This window comes from Lineus longissimus, chromosome 5 (assembly GCF_910592395.1).
Source record: "Lineus longissimus chromosome 5, tnLinLong1.2, whole genome shotgun sequence".
In the NCBI taxonomy this organism is placed as follows: domain Eukaryota; kingdom Metazoa; phylum Nemertea; class Pilidiophora; order Heteronemertea; family Lineidae; genus Lineus; species Lineus longissimus.
This window is the reverse complement of record NC_088312.1, coordinates 16651018-16673275: the sequence shown is the minus strand read 5'-3', so window position 1 is coordinate 16673275 and position 22258 is coordinate 16651018. Positions and strand designations below refer to the sequence as shown.

The window sequence follows — 22258 nt, the reverse complement described above, 5'->3', positions numbered from 1 at the left end:
AAGATGATGAACACAGAAAACAACATCAGTCGTCAGATAGAGCTGGAAAGAAACGTCGATATGAAGAAGATGATGAACACAGAAAACAACATAAGTCGTCAGATAGAGCTGGAAAGAAACGTCGATATGATGAAGATGATGAACACAGAAAACAACACCAGTCATCAGATAGAGATCAAAAGAGATGTCGATATGAAGAAGATGATGAACACAGAAAACAACACCAGTCGTCAGATAGAGATCGAAAGAGACGTTGATATGATGAAGATGATAAACACAGAAAACAACACCAGTCGTCAGATAGAGATCGAAAGAGAGGTCGATATGAAGAAGATGATGAACACAGAAAACAACATCAGTCGTCAGATAGAGCTGGAAAGAAACGTCGATATGAAGAAGATGATGAACACAGAAAACAACATAAGTCGTCAGATAGAGCTGGAAAGAAACGTCGATATGATGAAGATGATGAACACAGAAAACAACACCAGTCATCAGATAGAGATCAAAAGAGACGTCGATATGAAGAAGATGATGAACACAGAAAACAACACCAGTCGTCAGATAGAGATCGAAAGAAACGTCGATATGAAGAAGATGATGAGCACAGAAAAAAACACCAGTCGTCAGATAGAGCTGGAAAGAAACATCGATATCAGAGAGATCAAGCATATCATGATAAAGTAAAGACATCAGCAATAGCAACATATAAAACATGCAAACAAAATGCTGCCACTATGGCCAGAGCTATCGACAATTTCAAGCAATCCATTGCATGTAGCCCGGAATACAGTCATATGCACTGTTTGTCATAGATTGCTTTTTAAGAATCAAGTTGTTCAGTGTCATAGATCCAAATATAAGACAACACCGGACAAAGAAGCCAATGCTGAACTATGCCTCACTGGCAAGTATGCTCGCACCTGTTTACAAAATGACAGTTGTGAAGAATGTACTCAATTTCAACATAGTTACAGCACATGTGATAAAGAATGGATTTGTCATGCATGTCACCACTCATTACTCATTGGCAAAATGCCCTCACTTGCTGATGTAAATGGTCTGCAGTTGGAAGATATACCCCCTGCATTACAAGGTCTTAACTTCTTGGAGAAAGAATTAATTGCAGTGAATATTCCTTTTGCTAAAATAGTTATATTACCAAAGGGTGGACAAAAAGGAGTCCATGGTCCTGTAGTATCCGTACAAGCAAGCATCACTCAAACCATCAATGCCCTACCTTGTTCTGTGCATGAATCTGCACTTATCAAAGTCAAGTTGAAAAGGAAACTAGCGTATAAGGGTCATGTTGCATATTCTTTTGTCAGATCTTCTCAACTACATGCAGCTCTGTCCTACTTGAAGGTAAACAATACGTTGTACAAAGACCTTCCACTAGATAATGATTGGGAAGAACCCAACTTGACCACAGATGCTGATGTCATCAACAGCAAATCTGGTGACAACGGATATGAAGCTTTGAATGAACAACCTGGAAATCAAGACAAGTCACCCACTCTTAGTCGTAATAGTACGACAGAATCTTGTGAATTAGATGATCAGTTTAGTGGGAAAGAAAGCAACAAGGAAAGTGTTCCAGACATTTACACTAGCGTGTATGAAACTCCTGTTGATACCTGTTTGCAACCAGTGGACATTGGCCAAGAAGTGATGAATCAGTATGATAACATTGCATTTTGTGTGGCACCAGCTGAAGGCAATTGACCAGTTTCAGTGCTGAATATCCCAGACATAGAAGCCAAATCATTTCCACAGCAATTACCATCTGGAAAATTTGGGTACAACACTGATAGATCAGTCAAGGTTGGATTGAATCGGTGCTACAATGCCCGTTTGTAGCAAAACGGTTATCAGCATTAAACAGACACCAATTATTTCTTTTTTTTTCAATACACCAGTGAACTGCAACAAGTGCTTTCGAATATCTCCATTGCACTTCGTAAAGGAAATTCTACCGCCAAGACTGGCCAGAAAGTAATGGCAGACATGTTAGTGTGAAAAAAATACTGTTGTCCGATACTGGATTCCAATTCATGCAACCAATCCGAGGTACACCTCCATATTGGGAGCGAACATTAAAGGATCTGTTTGCCATGATTCGACAGATAGGTATCCCAACCTGGTTTCTTACCTTCTCTGCAGCTGATCTGCGTTGGGAAGAAGTGCTCATTAACCTGTCTCGTTGCTCACAAAGTGACATTCCTGGCGAAGAACTTACTTATGTTGACAAAACAAAAATGCTACGCGAGAATCCTGTCTCTGCATCAAGAATGTTCAATCAAAGATTGCAGATGCTTTTCACTAAATTGATATTAGGTAAAGCCCAACCAATAGGCAAAGTGATAGACTTTTTTTGGCGGACCGAGTTCCAAGCAAGGGGTTCACCTCACATCCATTGCCTTGTGTGGGTTGAAAATGCCCCAAAACTTGACATCAACAGTGATTCTGAGGTTTGTGCATTTGTGGACAAATACATCTCCTGCAAACTTCCTGATGAAAACACCAATCCTGACCTACACAAGATTGTCAAAGATGTGCAGACGCACAGCAAAGGCCACACTAAGTCATGCCGAAAGGGAGGAAAGAAATGCAGACTCAATTTTCCAAGACCACCATCACCAATAACATTCATTGTCCGCCCAGCAAAGGACTATACAGAGAATCAACAAGATGCAAGCAGAGTTGATAAAAGCTTCACTCCCATCTGGTGACCAAGATTCCTCTGTATAGAATGAACATTTTTCACCGAAAGAACCATGTGTTCTAGACAGCAGTGAACAGCAATCCTGTAACAATGATGATGACGATTCTCTTAAGATCACCAGAGCTATGGCACAAAAAAACATTGAGAAGATATGGGCACTCATGAATGACCCCAATGAAGCCCTTGAGCAACAGACATCATACGAAAAGCTGGCCTGACAATGGAAGAATATGAGAAAAGCATGGCAATACTTTCTAAGAAAGTGAACATTGTAATGAAGAGAGAACCAAAAGATGCTTATGTAAATAACTACAATCCAAGTCTTCTACAGGCATGGAATGCGAATATGGACATCCAGTATGTCTTGGATCCATACACTTGTGTTATGTACATCTTGTCATACATAAGTAAGGCTGAACATAAACTGAGTCAGCTACTTAAACAAGCACAACAGGAGAGCAGACAAGACAACAATGAAGATGCTGCGAAAGAAATGAAACGTCTTGGCAGTGTATATTTACACAATCGAGAAGTTAGTGCGCAAGAAACTGTCTACCGTGTCACAGGCATGAAATTAAAGAATAGCTCTAGACAAGTCATTTTTGTACCAACTGACCCCAACTGCACGAAGATGAGTCTTCTTTTGAAAGTTATACAAAGCAAGGCTAACACGGAAAACTCTGACGATGTCTGGATGAAATCAGTTGTAGATGAGTCGCAATTTTCTAATGTGTTATTGTGCACAAGGTTAATTGTCCTCAAATATATCATTTGCAAAAAAAACTGTGTTTCTTCGTATCTATGTCTTCATTTTAGCATTGCAAATCTTAGGAGACAGTATAGGTTCTGTATCTTTTATCGTTTTAATTTTTTTTGCAAAACATTCAAAGAAAGAGGGTGCCCAGGCATGTTAACTTTGTGACATATTCAGGTAGGCATTTTTCAAGCTTTAAAATGTTGTGTTTTTTTCTTTGTCAGATTAACTAAATACAGTTTCTGTATATAGATATAGATCACGTAAATAAGTTAATTGCCTGATGAAGCGTATATTGGCGTTGGTGTGTTTTTTATAGGGTCTGAAAAAATTGTTTGGTTCACGTATGTTTAATTTCCATCAAAATGTGTCTGACAATCTCAGTTGTCCCAAACCAACCCTATCTCATTGTTAAGTACTTGTAAATATCACTGGCAGTGAACTGCAATTGTCGCCTCAATATTCTATAGCCAGAAAAAAATATAATACTGCCTCCAAATTACTCTCTCTAAATTCTGTCAAGAGTTGACATACGTGAACAGAAGCATTATGATACATTGTAATCACAGCACAAAGTTATGAGTCACCAGGACTGAAAGTTAACTTGCACACAAAACGATGATGTCATCAGTTTATGGGAAAAGCCCTTGTAATGGCTTCCATCACAGATATACATGGATCTGTCAAAAATTTAACATACGTGAAACTGTGACATACGTTTCGTTTTCAGCTGCAATTTTCACACTAGTTTATGGGGTAAGTCTTTAGGCATTTCGTAGTGGCTTGTTTGAAACATGTCCATTCAATATTCTGTGTAGGCAGACACATTTGTGTTGTGAAAGTAGAAAAATTCGTCTGCATCATTTCACGTATGTCATAGGTTGACGGAATTCTGTTCACGTACGTCGTATTTTGACGGATTTTTTCACGTATGTTGTTGTTCTAACTGCCCTAATTTGAAAGGCATAATTCTGACTTCGGATTAGGGTACATTACATGCATTAGTTAAATTGGGACTTTTTTTCATGAACTGAATATCTCTAGACAACACTGACAGTGAATCTTAAGTGATGGAGACAAGCAGGCACTTGTTTGGGGTCCTCTTGTACGTACGTCAATTTTGACGGAACTGATTCACGTATGTAAAATTGACTCGAGTACCCCACAACATTTCTTTACAAGAACGGCATGAATCGGAAAATTACAGGCTTTTGTTACAAACATTCTTTTTCTTATTCAGATGCCAAGACCTGTGGCCCTAAGAATTAAACTGCGATCGCAGTCTCGCCAGCCTGTGCATGAAATCCAGGACAATGTTGTCACCTCAACAGGCCCAACATCACCACTTGCAGGGGGCACTTCAAAGGTGAAGCCTTCCACCTCAGCCATGCGAAAGAAGAGAGCGCAGTTAAAGGATGATCCTGTAGCGTGGGCTGCATACAAAGCATCTGAAGCAGAGAGGCAGCGACTTAGAAGACAGAATCAAACTGATGAGCAAAAACAAATGGATAGAGAAAATGGTAGAGCGAGAACAGCGAAATATAATAGGAAGAAAAAAGAACTTGGTGGACAACAACCGCAAGGAGAAAAAAAGAAGTTGGTGATGACCCGTGAGGGACAGAAGCAGCAGAGGGAATACTGGAAACAAATGCAAGTTAAGTGTCGGATGAAGTGGAACCCCCAAAAAAAGGCTTGGGTTAAGAAAAAGGATCGAGAGCGGAAATACCAACAGCTGATGGCTAATAAGCCAACTGCCATTATTGATGATGATGTAGCCCCAGCACCGCCATTGATACCAGGCATGCCAGGATATGGAAACTCGGCCGCAAAAAGAAAAGCTGTCTCTCGTATAAAACAAAAAATGCCAACAGATCCCAATAAGTATGCTGAAGTAATTGAGGCTCTGCAGAGTGGCAGTAGACTTTCACCAAGAAAAAAGGCAGCAATCGAAGGCAGAGGATTAACTGGCCAAAACAAACAAAACTTAGAATTATGTCTTGATGTGTGCATGCGCCTAAAGGCAAAGCTGAAAGACCTCGCTGGAAAAGGTGACGATAACAGTAAAGCCCAACGAAGAATGATTTTCACAGCCATACTGAGTGAGAAATACAAACGCCAGCAAAACCGCCTTGCAAAGCTGTTTGGAACTCGACCTAATTACCTTTCACAGCTTCATAACTACAAACCGGAGGCAATTAAGGGGAGAAGTTCGCTACGTAAAGTGAGATGTGACAGTACAGCTCCAGATACCATGGCATCCATTGCAGACATCTATCATAGTCCAGAGGTGTCACGAGAGCTGCCTCTGAGGAAATCTGTTAAGAAAGATCTCAAGCCCCGCCACCAAATGGAGGTCACTGTCTCAAGAGCATATGCTATTTGGAAAGCGAAGCATCCGTCAGTGAATCTGAGCCTTGACGTCTTCCGCAGGTTTAGGCCTACCGATGTTCTGCTGCTGCGCCAAACAAGGCTTAACCAATGCCTGTGTGAAATCTGTACAGACATTATGCTAAAGCTACAAACCTTGAACCATCTGGCGAACCGTGGACACAAGGAAGCTAAACTATCGGACAAATACGACCTAATAGCTGCAACACTGTGCCCGAAAGATGCCCATGACAAGTATTTCCATCCAACATGTATCCGTCGAAACTGCGATGACTGCGGTGTAAAGTTGCTTGATGGCAGATTTGCTGATCTGTTGGAAGATGCTGGAGGTCAGACAGTAAAATGGCGAAAGTGGTGTAACAAAAAGTACTGGCATGATGGGAAAGAGAAATCTAAGAAGTGTATCGTAAGCAAGACAGAGACAGTTGAGAGCTTTTTAGCAGAGCTGAAGGATGAAACCGGTTCTCTTGCCAGTCATGTGTTTAATGCATCCTGGCAGCACGACATGTATAGGAAAGTGACCAGAGACCCACCAGAGAACGCAGTGATAGCTGTCTTCGACTTCGCTGAGAACTACAGCTGCCAGTCACAGGATGAGGTGCAGTCAGCTCATTGGGCTAAAGACCAAGTGACCATCCATCCAATAGTTGCAACATACAAGTGTCCTGATCATGGAGACCATACAGTCCAGGAAGCTGTTGTGATCATAAGCAACGACCTTGTACATGATGGTCATGCCGTACAACATTTCACTGAACTAGCCATAGCCCACTTGCAGCAGAACCAGAATGTTCAACTACAACGACTGATTGAATTCACAGACGGTTGCAGTTGTCAGTATAAAAGTAAACTTCTATTTGCGGACATCTCTTTTTGTCAGGATGATCTAGGTGTCAGACTTGAGAGACATTACTATGGCAGTCGCCATGGAAAGGGTCCGTCAGACGGGGTTTCTGGTGTAGTGAAAGGGCTGTAGTATCACGCCAGAAAAATATTGATGACGCCTGGAGTGTGTTTCAGTTCTGCGAAGAGAACCTGACCAAAACTGCCGATTGTCACAAAAGCGGAAGTTTATCTTCGTGGAAGTTGGGTCTGTCAACAGAGATAGAAAGGATTGTGAAGTGAAGGTCGCAGTGCCAGGCACAAGGCTTTTACATGCTGTAAAGGGAGTTGAACCAGGAGTCATAGGATGTGGCCTGTTGAGCTGCTTCTGTCCTGGCTGTGAAGAAGATGGTCCATTTGACAATGAGCGATACACTTTGCCATGGCAACCTCGTGCACTTAAGATGAAGGTAACTCCAGCACAAAGCAGTCCAATCGACATGGTTGAGGAGGAGCATGGAATTGTGAGTGGTGATACCGATCAAGATGATGATCAGGCTGATGACCTGCAAAATGTACCAATACAAGCACTTTGGAATCGACTACAAGGTAAATTGTAATCATTACATACATGTAGTATAAGTAAACCTTGCACATGTCGAACCTGTTTTTGTCGAATAATCGCCTTGTTATCAAAGTTCTCGATTTCTGAGAGACAAATCCCCAATACAAAAAAGAATAACACCTCTGTTTGATCTGGTGATAATCATCTCACATTGGCTAAATTTGCGCTTTTTTTGGTGTCTTTCAGGGATTGAACGCTTGGAGTCTCATAGTCATGGTGATGAGGAAGATCTAGACATGAGCCTTAATAAAAGTGCTCTGGAGGAATTAGATGCCGAAATGTTAGGTATGACACACTGTCTTTACGTCCAGAACTGTAGTACTGCCTTCATGAATGCTCATTATGTAAACTATAAACAATAGACTGACATAATGGATTTTATGTGGGATAACCTAATCAACTTGTTCAGCCCTCACCACATGCTAATCAGCCAGGTCTGGGAGTGTCCAGGAATATGGCTGACCAATCAGATTCTAGCTAGGGTCCCAAGCTGGTTTCAAGGGGCTAGCTAGCTTCAAGGGGCAAGAGCTTTATTACTTGCCAGGTTGCAGTGAGACGAACAAGTTGTTTAATTATTTCGTTTCCAACATATTTCGTTCCTGAATTTATCCTTGGAGTACCGGTTTTTTATTCCAACGTTTTAACCTGGGGAGTATACTTTCTAGCTTTCTTGTATATAGTAGCTAGAACCATGACCGCGATTCAGCAGACCAAAGTAGCTATTGTAGGTCACAGTTACGTGCGTAGGTTGATGGAATTCTCACGAGATTTTCCATTTATGCAGCAGTTTAGTAATGTGGCTCCACCACTCCCCCGGCCAAACTGGTTAGACTTAGCTAATTGTAGTGTTAGTTGGCACCATATCGGTGGCGGTACTGTCGCAAGTTTGGGCTCAAACGCGACCATATGGGAGGAGCTGATGATTTTCCAGCCCAATGTGCTATTTCTGCAGATTGGTTCAAATGATCTAGATGCTCTAAGCTCTGCGTCCGCCCCCTTTACTGTAGCGTACTCAGTATCGGAGTTGGTGGAGTTATACATTTCAAAGATAACATCTTTAAGGAAAGTTTTTGTAGGCGGCTTAGTCAAGCGCCTTAAAACACGCACCCAAGACCTATCCGTTGAAGTGTACAATGACAAGGTCTTTAGAACTAATGGTTACTTGATAGATTTTTGTGACCCTTTGGGTCGCATACCGGTGAAGTTATGGCTTCATAAAGGCGTTTCCCAGCCTACTAGTAACATTTATAACAGGGACAGCGTCCATATGAACCCATTGGGAAACCTCAAATTGTACCGCAGCGTGCGTTCCGCTGTCACATCTGCTATGAGTAGCTAGGTTAGATGTCTTACTGAAGCTTATTGCTTTAGTTCGTTAGCTCAATAGCATACGGTTCATATGCTTATTAAGTTGGGTGCATGGGCCGTCAGGCACTGTGCGCTTGTTTACCTTGGGTGTGAGTCTTAGGCTCTGCTCATTTATGATGCCCTTGTAGTTGGATCATTGCTCCCAACCAATTTGAAGCCCGCCCTTGATATCGCGAACCCATAGTTGGTGCGATGTTATGGTTTCAACAGTTTGGGCTTTGATACCCTGCAATGGGCTGGTTGTGCTAGGAGGGATCTTCCCCTTTATTCCTGCACATTGTCTTGTGTATGTGTCTTGGGCACTGCGCATTTATGATGCTCTCAACTGTAGTTGGATCGTTGCTTCTCACTTGACAGTGTGCGCTATCGATACCCTGCATGAGGCGGTATTGTGCTGAGGGCTATCTCTCCTCACTTGCACAATTGTTCGTATAGTGCATGAAGTTTCAGGCTCTGCACGCTAATTATGATGCTCTCAACTGTAGTTGGATCTTTGCTTCTCATTTAACTAAAAGCAATCTTAGATAGCATGTACTCCTGTCTTGGTGTTCTGTGTTTTGAAACCAATAGACACCCGATGGGTTTGTATCTAGGTTGTTTATCAATGGGCGCTCTCGATACCCTGCATGAGGCGGTAGTGTGCTGAGAGTTATCTCTTCTCACTTGCACAATTTGTGGTGATGCTGTTTTCTCAAAGCTCATATATATTAACAATCACGCTGTTCTTTTCTAGACCATGGCGTCCAATACACAGAGGACGAGACAGAGCAAGCGACGTCGCCAAGCGGATGAGGAAGATACTCCATTGGTGCCGGTGCCAGCACCCGAAGTGGCAGCCCAAAATCCAACAGGTCCCAAGAGGCAGAAGAAAAAAGTCACTAAGAGGCGCAACGACCAAACGAATTTGGGACCGAGCGGAACAGACGTTAGTGCTATGTTTACTGAAATGAGGACGTTTATGTCCACCATGATGGACATGATGGCCAGGACTAACAATGTTACCACCAGCAATGCGTCTCTCGGTGCTACTGGATTACCGCTCAATAGTACTCAGCCGCAGTTACAGTATGGTCTGTCTTCGGGGGCGGTATCGGCTACCACGCAAGGAGTCATGCAGAACAGTCAGCTTCAGTCGAATCAGGGTCCGTCGTCGGCAGCAGGATCTGCAGCTCAGTTGGAATTGTCAAACCAACGCCAGACAAGCAGCGCCAATACTAACGGTGAGGGAGATATAGGCGAACCGTCGTTCACTGGTAGAGACATAAATGGTTCTCTTCTCTCGGTGGCCCGTCCGTTATACTACGGTGTCTCCGACAGGATCAGAGAGAAAGTTTGGGCCGGGAAATATGTGGATTTCCACAAGTTCTTGAAAACCTATAAGGACAAACCCAAGCCAACTGTCATATCAACAGATGAGGATGGGGTGCCCATCTCCTTGTCATTTGGTAAAGTAACTAAAGACAAGCCTTTGTCACTTATACAGTGGTTGTCGTGCTTTGATGTTTTCGCATCGGTCTATGGGATGAAATTCCCAAATGATGTATATAAATTGGTACGGTACTCGGCATTAGTGAAAGAGATTGCGCACGAGGGAGGGGATTGGCGCTACTATGACGAGAATTTTCGCAAGTGGCGTCAAGAGGAACCTCTTGACTGGTTGGAAGTGGTACACACCTTGTACATGAAGGCCCATACAAGAGGGAGTTCTGATCTTTCCGCCAGTGACAAAACCATTTCCGGCGGTAAGAATCAGCCCCTTCGTGCTAACAAAGCCTCCAACGGCTTACCCAAAGGCACCTGCTTTGTCTACCAAAATACAGGCAAATGCAACAGAGGCGCCAAGTGCAAATTCCAGCACACTTGCGCTAAGTGCAAGGGTAAACACCCTACCTCCAAGTGTTACACCCAAAAAGGCTCTTCAAAGCAAGGTGATACCACGACCAAAGAACATTAATGATCCAACCCTAAATATTAGTGCTTCTCATTCCGTTCTCCCATCCCCGGTCAAAGTTAACACCTTGTGTGCCTACCTCTCCGGTTATGACCCAGTGAAATTACATTATTTGAAGTCGGGTTTTTCTGTCGGGTTTCGCTTACACTATGCTGGTAACATGGAATCCCTCATTTGTGAAAATTTAAAGTCGGCAAAGCAACATAAACATATAGTATCCTCTAAAATTCAGAAAGAGTTACAAGCCGGGCGTATTGCCGGCCCTTTTGATAGTCCACCTTTTCAAAATTTTCATGTTTCGCCTTTAGGGGTTGTTCCTAAAAAGACCCCTGGTGAATTCAGAATGATTCTCCATCTTTCATTCCCTGAGGGGTCTTCGGTAAATGATGGCATTCCAGCAGATTGTAAGCATGTGCAATACGCGTCTATTCTTGACGCTATTGCAAGGATTAAAACGGTCCCCAACCCAGTCTTTTTGGCGAAAACTGACATCAAGTCAGCTTTTCGCATTATTCCCATTCATCCTGATGACTATCACTTGCTCGGTTTTACCTGGGAGGGCAAATATTATTACGATAAGGTTTTGCCTATGGGTTGCGGTAGTAGTTGCTCTATTTTTGAAGCGTTGAGTACGGCGTTAGAATGGATAGCCATAAAAAAGTTGCACATACAATCTATGGTTCACATTCTGGATGATTTCCTATTGATGGTGCACGGTTTTGCCAACTGCCAACGACAATTAGGGCTCTTCAAAAAGCTGTGTGACGACTTAGGTGTGCCCTTAGTTATTGAGAAGACTTTTGGGCCCGATAGGGTTATGCCTTTTGTAGGCATAGTCTTGGATACCATTAAGTTTAAAGCAAGCTTACCGCCTGATAAATTACACAAATGTCACACACAAATATCCGGTTTTCAAGCAAGACGAACGGTCCGTCTCCAAGAGTTGCAATCTCTGATTGGTTTGTTAAATTTTGCATGTTCAGTGGTGTTGCGGGGTCGTGCCTTTTTAAGACGACTCATAGATTTAACTGTTGGTTTCACCAACCCACATCACCACATTAGCTTAACTCTAGATGTCAAGGCTGACCTGTCAGTATGGGCTACTTTTTTAGCAAATTTTAACGGTGTATCATTTTTTCATGGAGAAACATGGGTTTCCAGTAACAAACTAAAGCTGCACACCGATTCGGCAGGTAGCTTGGGATTTGCGGCCATTTTTGGCTCTCACTGGGTCGCTGGAGCATGGCCAACTCAGTGGAAATCTTTTCATATAACTCTGTTAGAACTGTACCCTATAGTTGCAGCCCTATTTGTTTGGGGCCATCTGTGGAGAAATAATTCCATCGTGTTTCTATGCGACAATGATGCAGTTGTTCATATAATTAACAAACAATCTCCTAAAGATAAGAGGGTAATGGTACTCATGCGTAAATTGGTGTTAAGATGCTTAGAGCTCAACATAAGGTTTCAGGCAAAGCATATTCCAGGGAAATTCAATGATTTACCTGATCTGATTTCCCGATTTCAGGTGGACAAAGCTCGTCGGTTGGCCCCTTGGCTAGACTCCTCCCCAACGGAGATTCCACAAGATATGTTGCCCGAGAGGTTACCGATTCATTGAATACATTGTTAGGGGCAGTTTTGTCCGAATCTTCCAGGCAAGGTTATTGTCGAGCCTGGTCAATTTATGTACAGTTTTGTCATCGGTCACTGCCCGGCCAACCTTTGGCTCCTCTTTCTGTCACCAACTGTTCACTTTTTGTGGCATACCTTTTTTCACAGAAATACACCCCTGCGACCATAGCCAGTTATTTATCAGCAGTCTGTTTTTTCATGAAATGGGGGGGATACCCTGACCCATCTGCTTCTTTCATAGTTAGAAAGCTATTGGGCGCTGCTCAAAACCTGCAAGCTAGGGCTGACCTTCGTCTCCCTATCACGAAAAGCATCTTAGCTACGCTCCTGGCTTCGATTCCAAGGGTTTATTCTGTGCAGTACCAACAACGGCTTGTAGCCGCCATGTTTTCGACAGCTTTTCACGCATTTTTACGCATTGGCGAGTTGGTGCCTAAGTCCACACAAGCAACTGCGTCATGCTTGCAATTTAGTGATGTTTCGACCACCAACAGCGAAGCTTTAATTTCAATCTTGCGCTTTAAGTCCAGTAAGGCCCAGGGGCCTCAATGTATCCACATTCAGGCATCTTTGCCCCCATGTCCGGTCTCAACTTTAACTCGTTTCATGGCAGTAAGAGGGCCAACTGCAGGCCCTCTATTTTTATCAGAGTCAGGCCCCCCGGTAATCAGAAGGGAATTTGATCTGATTCTTAAAACAATGCTTAATTTCTGTGGGCTTGACTCAAGTCGTTTCAAGGGACATTCTTTTAGAATCGGGGCGGCCAGTGATGCCGCCATGCAAGGTAAATCCGATGCACAAATCCGACTGCTTGGGCGTTGGTCCTCAGACGCCTTCCGTAGATACATACGCATTAATTAGGCACTAAGCATACCATTTTTCGTGGTCAGATTTGTGGTTCTTGGGTTGTCAGTCTTAGGCTGCAGCTTATAGCTTTCAATTGTATATATAATTAAGGGTCAACTTGAGGTAATTGTCAAGTACATGTAAAGTATAGGCTAATCTTAATCTTAAGTTGTCAGTCTTAGGCTGCAGCTTACAATTCTCAAATTGTGTATAACTACATCCTGTGTATAATTGCATCCTGTTTGTGGTCCAATTAGGGCCTTCCAGCAGGTTACCCTTAATCTCTTAACTACGTTAATCTGGGTTTTTAAAGTACTTTCACAGAGTTAAGGCACCTCACGGCTTAGCCTATTTATTTATGCTGCCCTTCATTTCCACTAACGGAAGTAAGCTTCCTGCTTGGGCTCCTGGTAGTCTACAATCGCTAACACGTAATCAAACGATTAGGGATAAGCTCTAGCCTCCCTTACTCATTAGCTTTTCTTTTTAGAGATGCCTGGGTGCCTCCAGCAATTTTGGCTAGCAACACAAACAGTGCCAAGTATTTCAATTCGGCTCTATAAGCTGTGGGTTTAATTGATTTAAATTGTTACTTCTTACATTTGCTTTACTCTTGCGTTTCCTTAAAGGCCACAGTTTTCTATATTCGTTTTGACGGTACTTTCTTGCATCTGCTAACTATTTTCAAAAAAAATCTAAAAATGAAAGCGAAAATATTTCTGGTACTGCGGTGGGGTGTGGCTTTGCCACTTGGGTGGTTGACCCCTTGCAGTTATGTAAAATTTAGCGGATTACACTTCGCGCGTCAGCGAGTTGAGTCATGTCACGTGATTGGCTCTGTTAAGAGCACGTGGTATGTGAATATTTCACATCCTGCCCTCATGATGTTACGTCATCCGGACATTTAATCGTCACGTGATTTAGCTTGCTGATGCGTTTGTTGTGGCCGCTACATTTTGGGGGCACGCCCCTTCTATTGGTACGATGCAAGTAAAATCAGTCAAAATAAATTTGGCCAATTAATAATATATTTTGGAGTTTAGTTAGTTATTGGGAGACTGCATAAACCTTTTTTTGGAATTCACATGCATGAATTGAAAAGTGAAAGTTATGCATTGACATTGTATCAAATTATTTCACAGGTATCGAAGGCCTTGACCAACTCCTCCTTAGTGGTGGTCCCCAGAAGACTGATGCGGTGATCCACCTAGATGATAATACTGTGGTACGTCTGACAATCAAATTTGAGCTGAGTGGGTAACATCCCCTCCCCCTTTGCGGCTTTACAGTTACATTGTCTCCCTCAGAATTAAACAGTTGTTTTTCTGTATCCTGACATGTCTATACTAGATTACATCCTTCCTTCACTTGGAATTTCATTACCTTTCAGGACATCAGACCAGATCTATTCTTTGCAGTTTATTTTTCGCGCAAACCCTATATTGGGAAGGTGGTGAAGATGAAGGAGGATGGGTCAGCTGATATGGACTATCTAGAACAGAGAGGAGCCAATGGGTTTGTTTGGCCTATCACAAAGGATTTAGAGACTGTTGTTGAAGGCTGGCGAATCTTTTATGGGCCCATACAATTCTCCGGTCATCACGTATTGTCAGTAGCTGAAGATGTCATGAAGGAGATAACGAGGAAACATTCTGAAGAAAAAACATCATTAGGGACATACATGTAATACTAATTAGACATGATAGACTAGCATCGTTGTATTTTAGAAGAGAACACCAAAACTGCATTCTCCTGTTCATTGTATGTAAAATGTAATGTCATAACTATTGCCAACACCTGTGTTCTTCATGGTTTTCAAAGGATTGTGCTAAAACAGGTTCCCACTTTGTCTCAGACAGTAGAAGTTCTTAATAATGACAAAGTTTGTGACTTTTCCCTCAAGTTTGTGACATACGTGACATACGTGAACTTAATGACATACGTGAACTTTAGTTGATAATGTGCTCTGGTGACCACAGTGAATGTTGATTGTGGATTATTTCTTACTAGAGTTAATGTCACATTCCCCTTGTTAGAAAATAGTGGCAGTTGCTGTAAATAAGTGTGAGGTTCATGTCCTTTGATCAAATTGTAAGAATTTCTCAAGCAGACCAGTTTGTGGCATGTGCCGGTTCTGTTATTTTCTAGTTAATGTTCATGAATTTTTAACTTGTTACATATTACAAACTATGTTTCTGGTTATATAAGTTACTTGTTTGAATAAAACACCCCTATTTTGTGGTAATTTTTGGAGTTTTTCTTCTGATATTTCTGTCAATTATGACATACGTGAATCTCCACCTTAGTGAAGTTGCACCCGAATATCTCGTCAACCCTGAATGACAGTGATTAGAAAAACACTTATTATTGAAGTTGATTTTATTTACCTTTAAAAAAACTGATACAGCATGTTCTGCAATGGGTTTGGAAATTTACCCTACCTGTCACATATATGTATCACATTAGCAAATTGTGACTCAGATAGATACAAAGCTCGACCTGAAACCCCTGAGTTTTCAGACATATGTCTTGCCAGTTTTGCGTCAAACTACAGAATACTACCATCCACAGCCAAATCACAGGCCAACGATAAAAAAGATCCAGTAGACGTAGAATTGGAAGGACATCTTCCAGATTTGCAATGTCCATCAACAAAACAGGTACCAATTATTGACTTAAGAAATGGTCTTGGAAAGATCCAAAAACGATCCAGAAGTTCTCCAGCTATTGTGCGATCCGCCCGGTTCCCAAAGACAAAATTCCCAGAAAAATACTTTCATAATTTGCTTGCGCTCTACCTGCCATTCTGGACTGAAACCCAACTAGGTCCACAACCTTTTGAAACTTCGGAGGAATTCTATTTCAAGGCAGTCGTCAAACTTTCAGGTACCGATGACCTAGAAATGGTTCAACACATTGTAGATCCTAACAGGGCTGTGTTTGAAGAAGGCGTAGAACCTCTTGACGAGGCATATGAACAACTACATGAAAACCCACCATGACAAGATGCATGGGCACAGATTGCACCATCAACTGAAGAAGACCGTCTGGACACACACAAGGAAAATGGTGACCTCCGTGAAGATGCAGACATACACGACGAAGATATACCTGATTTGGCCAGTACGAGCAACTCCCCATCCCCTGATCCTGCTGCTAGTTGTGGCCACATCGAAATTATCCATAAAGGCATATCCAAAGACAAAGCTAAACGCCTCCTTCAGTCACTCAATACAAAACAGTCTTTTGTCTTCCATTCCATTCGAAAATGCTGTCTGCAGAAACGTCATGGCAAAAATCAACAACCACTCAACATCTTCATATCAGGTCCAGGGGGAGCGGGTAAAAGCCATCTAATCAAAGCTATTGAGTTTGAATCAACCAAACTGTTGCAACCAGTGTTGGAGTTCCCACAGTCTGTGTGCGTGCTAAAAACTGCATCTACTGGCCCAGCCGCTTACAATATTGGTGGACAAACTGTTCATGGTGCACTATGCATACCACCAAAGGGAACCGTCCTTCCATACAAACCTCTCGCAGAAGACAGAGTGAACACACTCAGATCAACCTTGCATGAATTACAGATCTTAATAATTGATGAAATATCCATGATAAAAAACATATTGTTGATCTACATCAGTGAGAGATTGAAGCAAATCAAGCAGAACACCAAACTATTTGGTGGAATTACTGTACTTGCATTTGGAGATTTCTACCAATTGCCACCAGTCAGAGCCAAGCTCCTGTGCAATCTGAACCCTCATGATCTCTACAATGAATGGTCCACCAACTTTTGTCATGTTGAACTTACAGAGATCATGCGCCAGCGGGAAGAAGCTGACTTCGCACACTTACTCAACAGGATAAGAAAGCGAGTAATTTCACAACCGTTGGAGGCGCAGGATGAAGCTATCTTAAAAGAGCGGATTATTTCGGTGGCAAGTGATCATCCAGCATATCCCAATAATGCATTACATGTTTTTGCTACATGAGACGAAGTCAATACTTACAACTTAAAGAAATCGAACACTCTCCAATCACCCACTGTCACCCTTCATGCTAAAGATTTAGGCCGAGATCCGGTGACTGGAAATACTTCCAAACATCCTTCAAAGAAAACTACAAGTAAGCCCAGTAGCAGCGACTTGCCAACAAATCTTCCAATTGCAATTGGTGCACATGTTATGCTGATTCGGAACATTAGTGTACAGGATGGTCTTACTAATGGTGCAATGGGTATAATAACTGATATTCTCCCTCACTCAACTGGACAAACAAGATTCCCAAAAGCAATTTGTGTTGAGTTCAGTGACAAAAAAGTAGGCAGAGAGTACATGAAAAAGTCTCCTTTCAGGCATAAAGTTTCCAATAATTCTGTCAGCATAGAACCAGTCCATGAAAAACAGCCCCACCACAAGATTACAATTTCCACTGTCACTTTCTTGGGCAACCACCATCCACAAGACCCAAGGAATGTCACTACAAGAAATTGTTGTTTCGCTGGATAAAATCTTTTCTTCTGGTCAAGCATATGTTGCCCTCAGCCGTGTAACCAAATTGGCTGGCCTACACCTGCTGGACTACAGATCATCGGCACTGTATTGTAATAAGGAAGTTGAAAATTCGATGCTTGCAATGAAGACCTTGGAATACACTGACGACATATAATTTCATGATCCCCCAGCAAACTCACTTTTTGTTGTCCATCACAACATCGAAAGCTTGTCAGCCCATTTTCATGACCTTCAACATACCCTATATGTTCAACATGCACATTTCATCTGCTTGTCAGAAACATGGCTCCAGGATGATAACAGCCAAAATTTCCGGATTCCCGGATTTCTATGCTTCCAAAGAAACCGACACGATTGCTACCAAGACGATTCCACATTTCATCAACAACAAAGAGGTGGTGTTGCAATTTATGCTAAACAGAGTCTAACTTGTCATCAGTTTGATCTGGGAATCAACAATCTTGAATACCTTGCTCTCCTAGTACAGCACGATGAAACAACCTAAATTTTGATTAAAGCCTGATTTTCATAGTCTAAAGGTTATATCTGTATTAGGGTGCAAAAAGGTACCTCTTTTTGGGGGAGTAGAAATTTGACCCAGATAGTGGATATGGGTAATACTGCACTTTGACTTGTCATGAGCAGTCGGAACAATACGAAGTTGTCAAATCAAAGTGCAGTAACTGCCTCATTATTGCATTCATTTTCATTGATAACAACTTTTAAAACATAAATTTCATTGTAATTCACGTCTTATTTCAACTGATATTAGTGATAACACCTTTAAAACAGAAACATATTCCACTAGGACCAGCTCTGTCAAACCCAGCAACATGTCAAGTGTTACCAATACAGAATGCAGTAAGTGACACATACTGCAGTCTGTCTTGACTTCATACCCTACTCTGGGACTCTACTTTCGCAGCACACTAAGTCAAGCTAAACTGCAGTATCTATGTTCTCCCAAGACAAACTGCAGTAAGTGCGCACATACTGCACTCTATCTTGACTTTGTACCCTATTTTTGCAGATACTGCAAATTTCACTAGCTGTTTTCAGGGGTTTAGAGGCTCCTGCCATGAATCTCACCTCAACTAATAGATGGCACTGGTGTAGCTGATTCCGAAAATGTAAAAAGCTCAATTTTGGAAAAATGGCAGATACTGCAGTTTCTTTTGACAGGGCATAATTGTATTTTGTATTTTTGTTGCTGAGGTTAAGTGCGGTCACAATGAGACTATATTTCATTGTATTGATTAGTGAATACAACAGCATTGTTTAATTGTATTGTTCAGTTAATTAAGTTCATGTTTTTAATAAACATTTTCATCTTTCGTATCTTATCTCTTTCAATTTTATTCATATTGACTACAATGACACGACCCTGAATTCCTGAATTCTCCTAGCTTCTCACCCCAAGCCCTACAGTCCAGTGGCGGTGCAGTGGCGACATTCAAACGCCAGTCTTATCTCATTCCGAATAGTAGAGTAGTAACTTCTAGACATCTATATCTGGCACTGCGTAGGAGTGTACCCAAGCCAACTTGGAAATAATCGAACTTAAATGTATGAATGGATAATAGAATCACGCCTCAAATCCCTGTGTTCAAATCGGGCCAGATACGCTAACACCCTGGCCGGGCGGTCTTCAAATTAGCTGACAAGCTAATTCTAGTTGATAATGTTCCTGCCACAAGATCAACCCTTGATAAACGAGACCTAAAACTAAAAAAACAGTCATGTGAATAGAACTTGTTGGTTGTCTTAACAACTATGTCAAAGGAGATGATGGCCTCGTCTAAACAACCTAGAGAACTGGTCACCATCAAGGAGGATACCGCGGTGACGTCACAGCTTTTCCAAGATGGCGCTGCATATTGTAAACAAACTCGATCCACGGCCAAGGAAAAAATCAAGTCATCAAATAAAGTTAGATTTTTCGCATCAAATCAGAATTATTAGTACTTTTCTGCTATGAAATAGGTCTTCAGACAATAAGTTATCATTTGAATAATGAAAAGTGCCGTTTTGATGGGGAAAAATAGGGTTTTTAAAACCAAATAGCCGGGCACCGATCTTCCAAAATTAGCGATGGTTTGAAAACAGTCTCCCAGATATGGGGCAATCTCTTCATTATCAATGGGATTTTGAGGCATGTTTACAGATTTTACAAGTTCGAGACCTGTAGGACCTAAAACTCACATAGATCCCCATAGATCCCCTCTATTTGTCGAGTTAGCGCCCCTGTAAGATCATGCATTTTCGGACACTAGAACGAAATCTTCCTGCAGATATCGCAGTTTCGGTGATGATTTAAGGAGAAATTGACTGTTCTTAGAGTTGTATGGGACAGAAATGAGTTCATACTTCATGAATACATGAATATATTATGATATGGGTGGGCTTCTAAGTCAAAACAATAACAAACTCAACTGCATCTCTACCGTGTATCGCGTAGTGCATTGCCTAGTGTAATTCGTAGTGTATTTTAGCGGAGACATTTTTTCCGCACTTTGGCCACGCCAAACGTCTTTTTTATTCGTGGAAGTTAACCCTTTCGCTGCGGATGTACGCATTTTTGCGACCAAAAAAAATTTCCGATCTGTGCGGATGTACGCAGAACTGCGACTTGGGAGAGACCTGAAGCAGACGATGTTTTCAATAGAAAATTAGTACAGAAACTTGTCGCTAGATGTCCTGCCATGTACTTTACCGCTTGAACTTCCGATTTCTGAGTTAAAACTTCGGTGTTTTTATTCAAAGTTTAGGTGATATTTTGATTCAAAAGTTTTGTAAACAAATTTAAATGGCTCAGTCACGTGTTCGACGAACTGCAGAATCTATTATTGATGAAATATTTGCTGACAGTGACAGTGAATTTGAGGTGTTAGAAGATGATTATGATAATGATTCTGCATGGAGATGATAGATTGGGATGATAGATGGAGATGATAGTGTGCATGATTCAGGGTCTGAGGTGGGTGATAGTGATAGGGGTCAAGATGACAATGACATGTCAGATGATGATGATAGGCCTGATCCACTTCCTGGTGTCCCTCAGCTAAACTACAGATGGACAAAATTAGGCCCTAATACTCAGGTGGATCCTCCTTTTGTGCCAGCATGGAATACCCAGCCAGGGGTGCCAGTGCCATTGAACCCTGGAGAGCCCTGTGACTATTTTCATGCATTTTTCCCAAGGGAAATTTTTGCTCTCATGGTTGAAGAAACCAACCGCTACGCCTTGCAATTTTTTGATAATCACGCACTTGATGAAGAATTACCTGAATATAGTAGATTCAGGGACTGGAAGGAAACTGATGAGAATGAAATGAAAATCCTAGTGGCTCTGGAAATTGCCATGGGTTTCTGCAGTAAGAACAGGATCCAAGACTATTGGGACACATACTGGCTTACCCGAACGCCATCTTTCAAAGGCATCATTGGTAGAGATAGATATTTACTATTGAGAACTTTCTTGCATTTCAATGACAATACTATGCAACCTGAAAAAGGGCAGCCCAACTATGATCCATTGTATAAAGTCAGGCCAGTGATCAACTTGGTGAAAGACACATACATGAACATTTATCAACCACATCAACAGATTTCAGCCGATGAGATTATGAAAAAATTTAAAGGGCGACTCAGTTTCAAACAGTATATCCCAAACAAACCTAATAAATGGGGAATCAAAATCTGGTCATTGTGTGATTCTGTGAGTGGATACAATTTACGATGGAACATTTACACTGGAAAGGATGAAGCAGCCGGGCGGGAGATGGCGCTGGGGTCAAAAGTTGTTTTGTCCCTCCTTCGGGGTCTGGATGATAGTGGTCATCAGATTTTCATGGACAATTATTTTTCATCCCCTGATCTTTACTCAGTTCTGAAGGACAAAGGCATTGGAGCATGTGGGACTGTTAGGGCAAACAGGAAAGGTTTGCCTAAGAATATTAGCAAAGCACAGCTACCACTGAAACAAGGGGACAGGCCAGCCTTTTTTTCTTGTAATCAGCTGACTTGCACCACTTGGCAGGACACAGCGAGGGTTAACTGTTTATCCAGTATGCATGGCAATGGTGTGGTCAACAAGGAAGTCAGGTCAAAAAAGGATCCAACTGGGAAACGGAATGTCATAAAGCCTGCACTTGTCAATGACTATAACCAATACATGGGGGGTGTCGATAAGTTTGATCAACTGTCCAGCTACTATTGTTACCCACACAAGTGCCAGAAATGGTATCAAGTGGTCTTCAACTTTGCTAGAGAGACTGCCCTTGTGAATGGTTTCATTGCATACAAGTCCACTCACCCAGGGGAGAATATTGATCAGTTGAAATTTCGACAGAAAGTTGTGGACAGTCTCATTCCAGAAGCCGTGAGGGAAAGGGCTCAGGCAGTAGCAAATACTGTAGAGGAGAGAAGGGCCAAAAGACTGCAAGAACGCCACTTCCCTGCTGAATATGCAGATAAGAAGCATAGACCAGAATGTGCTGTATGCAGCCACAGGCCTGGCCATCGCCATCAGACATACCATTATTGTGAACAATGTGAACTTCCAATGTGTGCAATTGGATGTTTCAAAAGGTTCCACACTCTTTTCTCCTACAAAGTAAAGTACAACTAA

General features: G+C 42.0%; 1 protein-coding gene across 1 annotated transcript; it reads left to right on the top strand.

Annotated features, from left to right (window-relative positions):
* Nucleotides 1-21127: 21127 nt before the first annotated feature.
* On the top strand, nt 21128-22258 carry LOC135488561 (piggyBac transposable element-derived protein 4-like). Its single transcript, XM_064773201.1, has one exon. It carries the CDS (start codon nt 21128-21130, stop codon nt 22256-22258), a length of 1131 nt encoding a protein of 376 aa, XP_064629271.1.

Bases quoted from the DNA above. Each gene is read 5' to 3' on its own strand.
- LOC135488561 (XM_064773201.1), top strand. From the start codon at position 21,128: ATGCAACCTGAAAAAGGGCAGCCCAACTATGATCCATTGTATAAAGTC.